We start from the raw sequence: 13952 nt of genomic DNA on the forward strand, positions 1-13952 counted from the left end.
AAATTCCCTAATTATCTAGATTGACTCATACACTCGTAAGCGACAAAAAACATTAAATACAAGAACAATTTAAATAAGATAATAACATAAAAAGTACTGAACAAATCTTAAACAGACATATGATCCAACAAAGTAAAAAAACGTTCATCTCAAAAGACCTAATAAAGAAAATTTAGCTACTCATTGATGAATTAATAAATACCTTGAGTGAAGAAGTATTCATCATCCAAATCTATAGAAGAATTGCTCCCCAATGACTCTAATTTGCTTCAGAATCGCCCCTTGGAAGACCCTTGCCATCACTTTCACTCTTTGGTTCAGAACCCCTTGAAGGGAGCCTACAATTGTGCACCACTTTTTAAAGGCGAGAATTATGCTTACTGCAAAGATAACATGTATGTTCATTTAATGTCAGTTGACAAGAATCTATGGTTAGCAATTACCGACGAACCTCTTATTCCTAAAAGCAAACTCGATGATTCTATTAAACTCCCAAAAGATTAGACTGATGATAAAACCAAAAGGCTTCATATGATTTGAAGGCGAGGAATATATTTATATCTGGTTTAAGCACTACAGTATATTACTCTATCTCAAATCATAGGTGTTCACAAACTATGTGGAGCACACGTCAAACCCTATACGAAGGTACTGAAGACGTTAAAGAGTCTAAAATCAATATGTTCACAAAGTAGTATGAACTTTTCCGTATGGAGTCCAGATAACCTGTGGAATCCATGCATGCTAGTTTTCTCATATTAATCAACAAACTAGACAATTTGGGAGAGATTATTTCTAAAAAAGATTATGCTAACAAAATTTTGAGATCTATGGGAAGCGAGCGGTAGCCAAAGATGGCCACCGCCTTAGAAGAGTCAAATGATCTTAGTTATTTGGATATCATAAAATTGTTTGGAAAGCTCACGGAACATGAGACTGAACTGAAACGGCTCATGGAAAGCAAAGTAAAGTGGAAGATAAAAGAGAAGGTAAGGAAAAGAAATAAAATCTATCCTTGAAAGCTTCATCATCAAGGACAAAGAAAAATAAGGACAAAGGAGAAAGTTATGACGAAGGCTCTTCAAAAGTAGAAGAGATGGGTTTCTTCGTTAAATGATACAATCAATATATGAGGAAGCATAAGCTCAAGCATTCCGACAAAAAATTGATTAACTTGAAAAAGTCTCATCCACACAAGAAGGAACATGAGAGAAAAGAAGATGGCTTATGCTTTGAATGGGGAAAATCAGGTCATTATAGAACCACGTGTCAGAATCTTAACTAATATCATAAGAAAAAGGATAAGGAATTCTACAAGACGAAGGACAAACATCGTAAAGGTCGTGGAGCCTATATTTCTTGGGAATAAGAAGATGAGAGATCATATTCATCTTCGGGTTCAAGTTCTGAAGATAAATGTGCAAACCTATATTTAATGGACCACAATTTAAGTGAAGACTTTGAGGTATATACTATTGACCCTAAAGTTAAACCATCTTATAAACAATTGTTGAACGCTTTTAGCAAAATGAATGTTGATGCTCGAGATGATTTTAAGAAAATTTTTCTCAAAAGAAAACTTATTTCAAAACTTGAAAAGAAGATAAATGATCTTAATAGTGTTTTAGATTCCTTAAAGGAAGAATATGCATCTCTCATAGATGAGCATTTTAGTATTTCTAACTATTTAGTTTAAAAGACAGTAAAGATAGATTGGGTTACTTGTCCAATTTGAAAATTTGAAAATGAAAATCTCAAAGGACAATTGGCGCAAGTTATTTCTCTATCTACTACTAGTTCTATGTCTTCAAGTGAAATAGGATTTGGCTTTGAGAAAAACCCTTTATTTTCTAGAATAAATAGAAAGAGTATTTCTTCTAAAACTATATGTCATTATTGTAGTGATAAAGGTCACATTAGGCCTCTTTGTCATGTTAGGAATATCAAAGTTCCTAATGGTACCATGGCTTGAATGCCTAAATGCTCATTAACTAACCTCAAGGACCCATTAGTTGGGTACCTAAATTACCTGTTTGATTGTTGTAGGAATGCCTTGCCTCCGTGAAAAGGTTGTGGTTCCTAAATAGCGGATGTTTAAGACTCATGACGGGAGACACTTTGATGTTTATCATATTTGATCATAAAGAAAACGCCCATGTCACGTTTGGGGACAACACACGAGGTAAAATTTTAGGAGAAAGTATTATGGGAAATTCCTCCACAATAATCATTAAAGGTGTTTTATTAGTTGAAAGGCTTAAACGCAATTTACTTAGTTTTAGTCAATTATGTGACAAGGGGTGTTATATTGTTTTCAATACCTTAAGTTGCTTAGTTGAACATAAGCCTTGTAAACTTTTAGTGTTTAAGGATTCTAGGGTTGATAATATCTATTTGTTTGACTTGGATGATGTGTATATTAAATCTGAAAATTTAAACTATTTGGAAAATGCATTTTTATGAGTACTATTCTATAAATTTGTGTTTAATGTCATTTGTATGCTGACGAATGTATGAATTGATTCTAGATTTTGAATGACTAATAACTATAACTCTTGAAACTTTATCTAATTTAATTGTTCAATATGTAATTACTTTAAAAATATTGATTCATTATTTTGTGTTGTAGGAATTAACAGTCGAAAACCTCTTTTAATTAGGAATTCACCCCAAACATTAGGGGATTATAATTAAAAGAGAGGGTTATACCCCCTATAAATTGAGAATAACTATTTTGTTAAGTCATCGTGATACTAGAAGAATAATTTCAGGGAATATATGCAATTACAAATAGTGAGAAATACAGAATTTGAAAAAGTAATGCATCAACCCTACCAAGAAGGCCCCGATCAAGAGTAACAACCACAATTGATAAACTAAATTACATTTTATACATGACATTTAAGTTACTAAAAAAATTTATTACTATTATTATTATTATTGTTATTATTCCTTAATTATATTATTATTATTATTATTATTATTATTATTATTATTATTATTATTATTATTATTATTATTATTCATAAACATGTTATAAACATAAAATTTTTACTCATGAAATTATTTTCAACCAATGTATTGCACTAAGTTTGTTTAGAATCTTATATTTGACACATTTAGTAGAACACATATTTTACTTTAATCGGAAATCAATAGTTTTTGAAAGGCAATAAAATTGTCCTTTTCTTTATTTGGTATAATTTTTTTTTAATTTTGATACCAAATTCTTACACCAACACCGTATGTTACTCATCACGAATATGGTGAATAGTAACATTCACAAGTTTGACTTTTCTTCATATGTTTTTCTCTCTCTTCAAAATAACTTTGGTTAATGATGTGTAAAAATTTGGTTAGTAACAATATACTCCCTCCGATCTCAAATATAAGCAAATTTGAAAAAAAAGCTCACCGTTTAAGGAGGATGTCTCAATGCATTTAATTCTTACACTTTTTCAAATTTTACCCCTATTTTTTGCTTTGGAAATTGTTGGAAACATTTAAAATGTAAAACATTGTTAGGGTATATTTGGAATTGTGACATTGAATGTAATAAATATGGATTTTTTGGCCTATATTTAAGACCATAGGTTTTTTTGTTGCTTATATTTGAGACCGGAGGGAGTATAATTTATGTGTTTTGACATTAAAAACAAGGAAAGCAAAATTGGTTAATTGAGTGTAATAAAATTGATTAATATAGATCATAACTTGGTTATCGAGTGTCCAGAAATTAAAAAATATAGTAAACTCTTACATAGTAAATTAACTATGGTTAGTGATTATGTATAAGATTGATTAATACATATCATAATTTGGTTAATGAGTTTTTAAATATAAAAATGTCTTAAGTAATAAAATAAATTTGATTGATAGAGTGAAAAGATTGGTAAAGATATTTTATAATTTAATATATATATATATATATATATATATATATATATATATATATATATATATATATATATATATATATATATAAATGGTTAATATTATGTTTTGTATTCGTTAATAAAATAGAGAAAGTGATTATCAACCTACATTTTTGTGGTTAATGCAATGATGAAATTAGTTAATGATACATTTTATATTAGTGTTACAAAATAATTTTGAAAAATAAATTTTTATATATATTAAAATACATTTCACCATATAAATACGATAAACAATATTTTGATATTAAAATTCAAGAATGAAAACAAATAGAAATATATACAGTGCATATGGATGGTAAACCGAGAAATACTTTATTTAATAGAAATAGAAATATATATATTTCTTCCATCTATTCCTTCTAAAAACACTCCACCATAGTGTTTTAAATTAATAGGTCAAATGATGTAATTGAATAGGGAGCAAGTTCAACATTCATGTCATTGCTTGCATTTTCAAGTGAAGTTCTTTTGGGCACAATCTGTCCATATGAAAAATGAAACAAAATCATGTATTAACAAATCTTTTTTATATAATCAATGTTGATTAACCTTAAATTAAAATAGCTTAGCAAATTAAAAATTTAAATTAAAACATAAAGAAATTCATTTCAAAAATCACAATATATACATATGACAAACTGCATAATGTGTTAAAAAAAATAAAGTGTACCTTTGTTGGTTCCAAGAAAGAATTTTCATCCATTTTATTCAAGGAAGTAAGCATCACTTTTGATGAACCAGATCGTTGCACATTTGTTTTTAAATTATTTATTAAAATCTCTAAAATTTCAACTGAGTTTCCAAAATTTACTACCTGCACAAGTCAATAGTTGCAAAGTTAACAAATCAATAATAAAATACTTTAAATTAGCATTTATTCTTGATAAAAATTTGTGTTATTTTACCTTGACTTTTAGATAATTCTTTCCATCTTGAGAATTATTATACTGAATCGCTGAGGCAACAATCGAGCTAGAAGAATTGTTGAGAGTTGAATTAAGAAAGGTTGCTCCATTAGAATCAATAAAAAATTGTTGGAGCCAATAACTTGGAGTTCCATAATTTTGATAAGAGTTGAATACAATTGCATCTGGTGTCCAACTGTTTCATATATAGAAAATAAATTAAATAAATCATCTATTTCCTTACATATATAAATGATAAATAAAACTAAATGATAAGAAATTAGAAAATTACTATTTGTCATTTGTGTTTACAAAGAGGGGTGCATAGGCAACCATGCTGACGACATCACTGTAGAAAATTGAAAAATGATTGAAATTTAGCTCAAAAAACACAAACTTGATTAATTAAATATCATGAAAAATGTTATATATAATAAAACCTAACCTATTTTTTTCAAGTCCAATAAGAAATGCAGCTTCAGCCACAGCTGCATAAAGGCTTCCATTACCTGCATCTTCCCTCCAAACAGCATACTCACTAACATATGCCTATAAAATGCAATTATAAATCATGAGAAAATTTCTATATCGAGAAAATTTCTATATCAAAAAAATTTTAAATGTTTAATCATCCTTTTAAAAAAATTTAATTCATTATTTTTAAAATAAATGAATAAATACATTTAATAATCAAACCTTTGGACCAGATCGTGGTGCTTTATCGAACTTTGTATATTGGGAAAACATGTCCTTAGAATTTGTATAAATCTAATAATTGAAAAAAGTATTAACAATAATAACATGTAAGTTACTCAACCTAAATTCAAATATAATAATTATTAAAAATAATTAAAAAATAAATTAATAATTAAATCAACAATATTATTACATGAAAATCGTAAAGATCCGCGGGATGATTTAATGGATATTGAGAACCATCACAATTTGAGATAATCTGAATATCAGGATATCTATGTTTTATAGCTTTATAGAACTCGAGGTAATTTCCTTGATAGTTATATTTACCACAATCTTCATTTCCAACTCCAACATATCTCAAATCAAATGGCTTTGGATGTCCCATGGAAGCTCTAAGAGAACCCCATTGTGATTTAGGGGAACCTATAGCAAACTCAATACCGTCTAGAGCTTCCTATTAATTAATGATAAATAAAGTATAAATAACAATAAATAAATCAATTAATTAAAATTACAAATACCATTTAGATAATAAAAAAATAATATTAAGAAAATTATACTTGTACAAATGGTGAAATTGCAGACGTATTAATTTCATCATGATGACTAATACCATTATTAAACACCCATATTGGATATGCACCAAGATCCTCTGATAACTGTTTAATAAACAAAAAAATAATTAATATTTTTTTAATGTGAAAAGAAAATTATTTAATATTTAAAAAGAAAAATTACTTGAAGCCCTTCAAAATAACCAAATCCATCATCGGTCCAATACTTCCACATATCATTATAGTGGCCAGGTCTCTCTTCCCATGCTCCAACTGTATCTTTCCACCTAAATGCATTTTTTAGATAATTTCCTTCAACATAACAACCACCTGTGAAAACAAAATATATTATAATTTTGTCACTTAGTGAAATCTCAAAAAAAAAAAAAGATCGATATGAATCAAAATTTTCCATTAAAGAAACTACTATTCGAAATGATTACAATTCAATAATATTGTATCATACCTGGGAATCTAAAAGTTTTTGGCTTTAAATCTGCCACCATTTGAAAAAGGTCATTTCGAAAACCATGACCCTGTGTCCAATAATGATTAATGAGATAAATTCTTATAAAAGAGAAATTTTTTTAAATAATCTAAAATGAGTAAATAAATAATATAAATATAATTTTATGCATTGTATACCTTATATGTATCTAAAGGCATGGCTGAGACCTGATCTAACCATAATACTCCTTTTTTGGTTGTTGTTATTTGTAGATTTGAATTGTGATTAGTACTTTTAGCTTCAAGAATTGTTTCCATTTTACTCCACTTTGTAACATTGACTCCAGAAGATCTGATATTCATTCATTAATAACTCAATAATTGATTTATTTTAGTTTGATAATAATAACTTAATGAACAAGATGTTGTTTCAAAAAATAAATTAAAGAAATAGAATTATATATAACCTTATTTTGGTTGACGCTAATTTGATACCATTATCAGATCCAACAAATGAAACTTGTAAATTAATTGGACCAAGTGATCTTACATAGAACACTACTTTATATTTCTTCCCTTCCTCAATATTCTATTTATATGAAACATTGAAAAAATATTATAAATACATTTAATTTTTTTCATATGATAAATAAAATGTTGTGTTAATTGATACTCACCATTCCCCAAAAACCTGGATTGGAAATACCAACACCACCATGTGGACAAGATTTTCTATGACAAAGAACATCCATACGTAATGCAATTTTATTACGCTCAAAACAAGAAGAACGTTCTGTAGATACAATAATTGATGATTGATTTTCTCCAATAATTGTCCATGGATAAATATTTGAGGTCCCATTAATGGAACCTTCAGCTTCAAAACCTGAAACAATAATTTATAAACGATATAAAATAGTGAAACAAATCTAACGGCTGAAACAAATATTAAAATGGAAACAAAATTAGTAACATAAATTTTTAAAGTTAATATATGAAATTTGTATCTTATTAGAAAAATAAACTCAAAGATAAATTGTTTCCAGTGACAATATATACACCTCTATTATTCACAAGTTCTGCCCACAATCCTCCAGCTCCTGCATGATTAATCTCCTGAAAAATATATATTACATCAATGTATTATAAGATAACAAAACAATAGTACTTTATATGTAATCTTCCTAGTTATTAAAACATAAGAAACCATAATTTACTTCAAAAAATACTCCAAAAAATGTATCTGGAATAAGCTTTCCAGAACTAGCATCAATCACTAGTTTTGATGTGATTTGGCTAGCATTAACATCATAGTGGCATTTAGAAATGACAAGAAAAACACCTAAAGAGAAAATAAAAGAAGTGAAAGAACTTGAGAAAGACATTTTAAATTTATAATATATTTTGATTAATCATTTCACTCATATTTATAAAGGAAGAACAATCTATAAATTGAAGATGTTGATAAGGATAATGAGTTGTTAACAACATAATCTATAATTTGGATGTTTACTATTTTTAAATTAAATTGTTACAAATATTCCTAAATTTGATTTAGATTATAATTTTTAACCAGCATTACCTTGTTATGTACTAACGTGTAAAATGTTCTCACCATACCTCACAATGGATTATTGTGCAACTCTGTCAGTAAACAATTTTATATATATAAATATATATATATATATATATATATATATATATATATATATATATATATATATATATAAATTTAAAAATTTTATTGTATAAAAGATATCAACTTTATTTAAGGATAAACACTATTTAAATTTATAAAGTATACATGAAAAAGTATAAAGCATATACACATTTAGGCTAATAGTTACAACTAACGAAAGGAGAAATAACTTAAGTTTTCACGTTGTTTGGTTGTTTTTGGCATACTTGTTAGCTAAGTGTTCAATATAAGGTTCACTTTTTAGGGTTTTCCGATTCAAGTTCTCATGTTGAATGTGCAAACCATTGATTAACGGACCACAAGTTAAGTGAAGACTTTGAGGTATATACTATTGACCCTAAAGTTAAACCATCTTATAAACAATTGTCGAACGCTTTTAGCGAAATGCATGTTGATGCCCTAGATGATTTTAAGAATTTTTTTCCCCAAAGCAAACTTTTTAAAAAAATTGAAAAGAAGATAAATGATCTTAATAGTGCTTTCGATTCCTTAAAGGTTGAATATGCATCTCTCATAGATGAGCATTATATTATTTCTAATTCTTTAGTTGAAAAGATAGTAAAGATAGATTGCTTTACTTGTTGTTGTACCCCAAAATTTGTCCGCATCTTTTTTCAAAAAATAAGGCAACAGACTTCTGTCTAAAAAATTGGAGTCTCATATAATCTTGGATTTTATTTCATAAATATCCTGATTTTATGAATACTCAGTTTTTAGAATGTTTTTATACGGTATTTTGGTTCACTGTTAAATTCATTCTTACACAAACGCCAAGTACTGTTTATCATTTCACACGCTGTTTATTTGAGATTTATTTTCAGATAAATAATACTGATGCAATTGGTACATAATTAAATTTTGCAAGCACAGAGACCGGGGATTCAGACTGTACTGGTAACAGTTAAATTATTTTTGGTTTTTTGTTTCCCACTAATTTTTTGTACTATTATTGTTTTCAAATCTTTTCCTTTCTTTTCAAATCTCTTTCTTTCAAATCAAATCCTAACTTTATTCCATACACTTTCTTTCAAATCCTACTACCACTCAAACTTTCTTTTTTATACGGTATCACTTCATTCCCCAACGTCTCCATCCTTCTTTTCACTCTATAAATACCCCTCATTTTTTCCATAAAATCTCACATCAAATTTCACTCATCTCCCAAATTTCTATCATACTATCTCATAATTATTTTCTCTTCTTCCCCGGCAAAAATGGCAAAGTGGGTGGATACGTTTTTTCTTGTGGTCATCACTGTTTTTACGGTGATCATGTCTTTTTTCTGTCTGCATAGTCATGAAAAATGCGGACCTGGGATGCTTGCACTCCCGTACATCTATATATTATTGTTTATAGCATGGGTTTTTAATCGTCATACTTAAAGTTTGTCGTATCTTTCGCTTTCAAATAACGTACCGTTCATTATATTTGTCGTACTGTTCGCTATATTTTTTATGTAATATTTGTACTGTCAGTATTAAATATTGTACTATCTGTTGTACCGTCGTTTAATTATCGAGATAATATTATGTGTGTTTATTGCTAGTTAAATATTTATTTCTGTGCATTAAATCCTTTTCAATTTTATTATCGGTAATTTCGTTCGCGTACAGTATATTTTATTTATTTATTATGTTTGTGTTTTTCTAACAACTCATGTAAATAATTTTTCACCATTAACACAACAAAAACAAAAAGAGAAAAATTAACTTTAACTGTTACGTTAATGCCCAGACAGTCAGTTAACAGTCAAACCCGCTAACAGCGCAATTCTCCGTGTTTGTACCACCAGTCAAATCAATCTTTCATATTTCAAAATTCCAAGGTTTTTGTTCTAGAAGTCTTCTGATAATCACAAGATCAGCAGAGACTCAACACTGCACAAAAATCAGGTACGCCTAACTGTCTCCTACACAAACAGTCCCTAATTAGGGTTTTTGTTTTTTTCAGGAGAACAAGTTTTTTTTTGAGACCTCAAATGGATTTCATGGATCTCCATATGTCTCAAAGTACCATCAGACAAATTTTCAAACTTCGATTCGTTCGGACGTACAGTCAGTAGCTCAAACAGTCAACAGACGACCAGTTTGACCGAAAAGTCAACAGACAGTCAAAAATGATTTTTTTTTATCAACATCCATATTTTGTCAAAAGATTCATCATTTGATCAATGGTTGATCATAATTCATCAAGAAAAGTTCAGAAATCAACAAAACCCTAAGTTTCAAAATTAGGGTTTTCTCCTAAAAAGTCATCTGAACTTTGACCGGCCATAACTCTCTCCTCGTTCATCAAAAAATTCCAACCAAAGCTTATTTTAAAGGAAATTCAATTATCTTTCAAATGAAATTGGTCCCATGGTCATTGGATTTACCATTTGGAAAATATGAGCTAAGACATTACATGTCATTTTCAAAGTGAACAAAAAGCAGTTTTTTGTCAAAGCCCATAACATCAAGATAACTTCTCCAAATGCAAAAAAGTTTCCAAAGTAGCTTGTAGAGGACATCTTGAGGTTTCTAAAAAGTACAAGAACTCCTTCATATGATCAAAATTGAGGGAATTATGCCTTGTTGAAGTTGGCTATTTTTTTGGGAAAATGCATGAAACCAACAATGATTAAAATTGTTTTTTTTTCCAAAAGAGGCCAAGCATTCATGATCCAAACATGTTTCTAATGATGTTAAAAGGCTCCCACGACCAACATTAGGCCCATGACATTTTTATTTCTTTTTTAATTTAATTTTATTTCATTTAAAGTTAAATTAAAAAAGAAATGGTTCAAGATAATGATTCAAGGCTTTTGTCCTTAGCTTGAGTCACCAAGTTTGATCCAAGTTGTCGCCCTCGGTTTTTTACCATACCTCTCACGGAGAGATACGCGAACTGACTCTTTTCTTTCTGCTTTTGTGTTTTTGAAAATCAGAGAGTCGCCACCGACTTTTATTTTATCCAATTAAGGAAAGGTTTATAAAAGAAACAGAAAAAGACCTTTAAGAAATTCTGGGTAAGGGGGTAGGTTATACAAAGGGAATGTGTTAGCACCCTTTGTATCCATGGTTATCCATGGGCTCTTTAATTTGCTTAGCTCACTTCTTTTGAATCACTTTTCTATTGCCTTGAAATGCTTGTATGTGGTTTCAAATACCTTCGTAAATTGACTTTGTAATGATCCTTGTGCGGATGTATACAAAGTGTTTTATCTTTTGAAAGATGTTTTTGAAAAAAGAACGTTAACTTTGTAATGATCCTCGTTTGGATATATACAAAGTATTGTCTTTTTTGAAAGTTTAATTTTGAAAAACAATGATATATGAGAGATTTGTTTGTCTTAATCTGAGCAAGCAAATTAGGAGGTCTACCCTAAGTTATAAGGTCTTTTCCTATTTCCTTTAAAAAACTATCCTTTTACCGGATATAAATGAAAGTTCGATTTTGCATTTGAAACAGTAGAATTTGATTTTGAATTTGAAAAGAGTAAAATAGGGATTACCCTAAGAGGTGCAAGTGTGATTGTGTTTTGATTCAGATATTTTATCTTTGAAGTTAGTGATCTAACGATTCAATTTTAATCTTTGGCATACACGCAGTTTTATATGTACTGAAAATTAAAATGCGGAAATGTAAAATGCGGAAAGTAAATCTACGCTATTACATCGATTTTGCGGGAATGTAAACTACGCTATTTACATGAATTTGACAACCTATACACTTGATCTAAGAATTTAAATTGCAAGAAAATAAAAGAAATATTTTTGGATTTTTGATGATTGATTTTAATTAGAATTAATGCATGATTAATTTAATTAAAATGAGAAAAAGATGGAAATAAAATTTAAACCTAAAAATTAAGTTTAAAATATGTTCAAAATGTTTGTCAATTAATTTTAAGACAAAACTAATTTTTTTGGAATTTTTGAAGTTGATTTTAAGCTAATTAACATATAATTATATAAATAATTACACAAATAATTAAAACTTAAAAATAAAATTATCCTAAATATGTACAAAATTAGCTTATGATGTATAAACTATATTTAATATAAGGAACAATTTTTTTATGATTTTTTGATGGGTTGGAATAATTAAAAGATAAATATATACATATTATCTAATTAATTATACAAAATATTTAAATTATGAAGAAAAATAAAATATTTTTATATCAGAAAATAAAGTATTATTTTATCAATTTAAAAATATTTTTTGTGTATTTTTTGGATTTTTAAAACTATTTTAAAATAATTTTACAAAGAAAATTAAATAAAATAGAAAATATATAAACAATGATCATGTGTGACTGGCTTAAAGTCTATATCACGGACTGGTGTGTCTTAGTGCGTTGGATAAACAGCTGGCATGATCTGATGGTTCAGATTTTAAGGAACACGAGGTGTACAAAACCTGCAAAACACAGAATCACAAGTTATTTTTAAAAAAACACGCACGCGCTCTGTCCAATGAGGTGAGGACACCTCATCATCTCAACCTCTCGCCAACACATTTAACAGCGTTTTTATGAGAAAAGCGCTGTAATAGATGAGTTCTAAACCTGCAAAATAGCGAATAGGGGTAAACATGAATAGAAATTTGGCGCGACATGTCCATTCGATTTGGCTTGATTCACTGAGTTCGAATATGCCATTAATTTTGCTTAATTTTGCTTCTAACGAAAAGCCCTAAAATTGAGTTCACAAACCCTAGAATGGTATCTTCGTGTATATGCAACCAAACTGCAATTAACTATCCAGAAATGATCAGAACCCCAAACTAAACTTAAATATGAGTCTACATCTTGTTAAATATGCATGTGTGATGAGATTTTTGTAAGTTTTAGTTCGAGCAAACTGTGAGGTCTAGTGGACGATTCTGAGTGTACCAAGGCTTGAAACTGATTGGAATGTATTCAATGATGCTTGGGGATTGTATTTGAGTGTTTAGTTTGAACTGAAACAAGCTAGAAATTAAAATTCGAATTTTAGATTTCTTTAAAAAATTCAAGTTGATACAAGTATGTTACAAGCAAGGCTTAGGTTCTGAATTCGTGTCTCCTTTATTACTGAAGTGTGATAGCCCTTATATAAGCAAGTAAGTGCTTAGAAACTAAGCTAAAAGCATTAAGTGCTTTTATTGAATTTTTGAATTTTTTAATATATGTAGCTTTGAATTCAAGCCACCATAGCTTGAATTTTCCACACCTCTTCTGCTGTACTTCCTTGGCTGCAGAATATTGAATGATCTTTGATGAGTCATGCTTAGAAACCAAGCTACATATTATCCTTCCATTTCCTTTTTTAATTTAATCTTAAATATGATAAAATTAAACCAAAAAAGGAACAAAAATGATGTGGGCTTTGTCTTGGTCGTGGGAGGCCCTTCTCATTATGGGAAACATGTTTGGATTATGGAAATTAGGCCCCATTTGGAAAAAAACACATTTTTGATCAATGTTGATTTCATGCATTTTCCCAAAATTTAGCCAACTTCAACAAGGTGTAAATCCCTCAATTTTTATCATATGAAGGAGTTCTTTCACTTTTTGGAAACCACAAAGAGTCCTCTAACCAATGTCTTTGGGCTCATATCAAAATGATTTTCCATGCTCCTTGTGTGTCCTTTTGAAAAAAGTGACTTTTTGTTGATTTTGAAAATGACCTGTAATGTCTTGATTCATATTTTTAAAATGGTGAATCTAATGACCATGGGACCA

The 13952-nt window shown here is 28.7% G+C and overlaps 1 protein-coding gene across 1 annotated transcript; it reads right to left on the bottom strand.

Moving 5' to 3' along the window:
* Positions 1-4321: 4321 nt before the first annotated feature.
* On the bottom strand, positions 4322-7928 carry LOC131637982 (alpha-L-arabinofuranosidase 1-like). The gene is made up of 15 exons (XM_058908545.1): positions 7761-7928; positions 7605-7659; positions 7221-7429; positions 7011-7132; positions 6742-6895; positions 6563-6632; positions 6281-6426; positions 6103-6201; positions 5733-5996; positions 5540-5611; positions 5289-5392; positions 5136-5192; positions 4844-5039; positions 4609-4752; positions 4322-4417 (listed from the first exon to the last, which is right to left on the bottom strand). The coding sequence occupies exons 1-15, from the start codon at positions 7926-7928 to the stop codon at positions 4322-4324; spliced, it is 1956 nt and encodes a 651-aa protein (XP_058764528.1).
* Positions 7929-13952: the final 6024 nt, after the last annotated feature.

Source organism: Vicia villosa, unplaced genomic scaffold (assembly GCF_029867415.1).
Source record: "Vicia villosa cultivar HV-30 ecotype Madison, WI unplaced genomic scaffold, Vvil1.0 ctg.002131F_1_1, whole genome shotgun sequence".
Taxonomy (NCBI): Eukaryota; Viridiplantae; Streptophyta; class Magnoliopsida; order Fabales; family Fabaceae; genus Vicia; species Vicia villosa.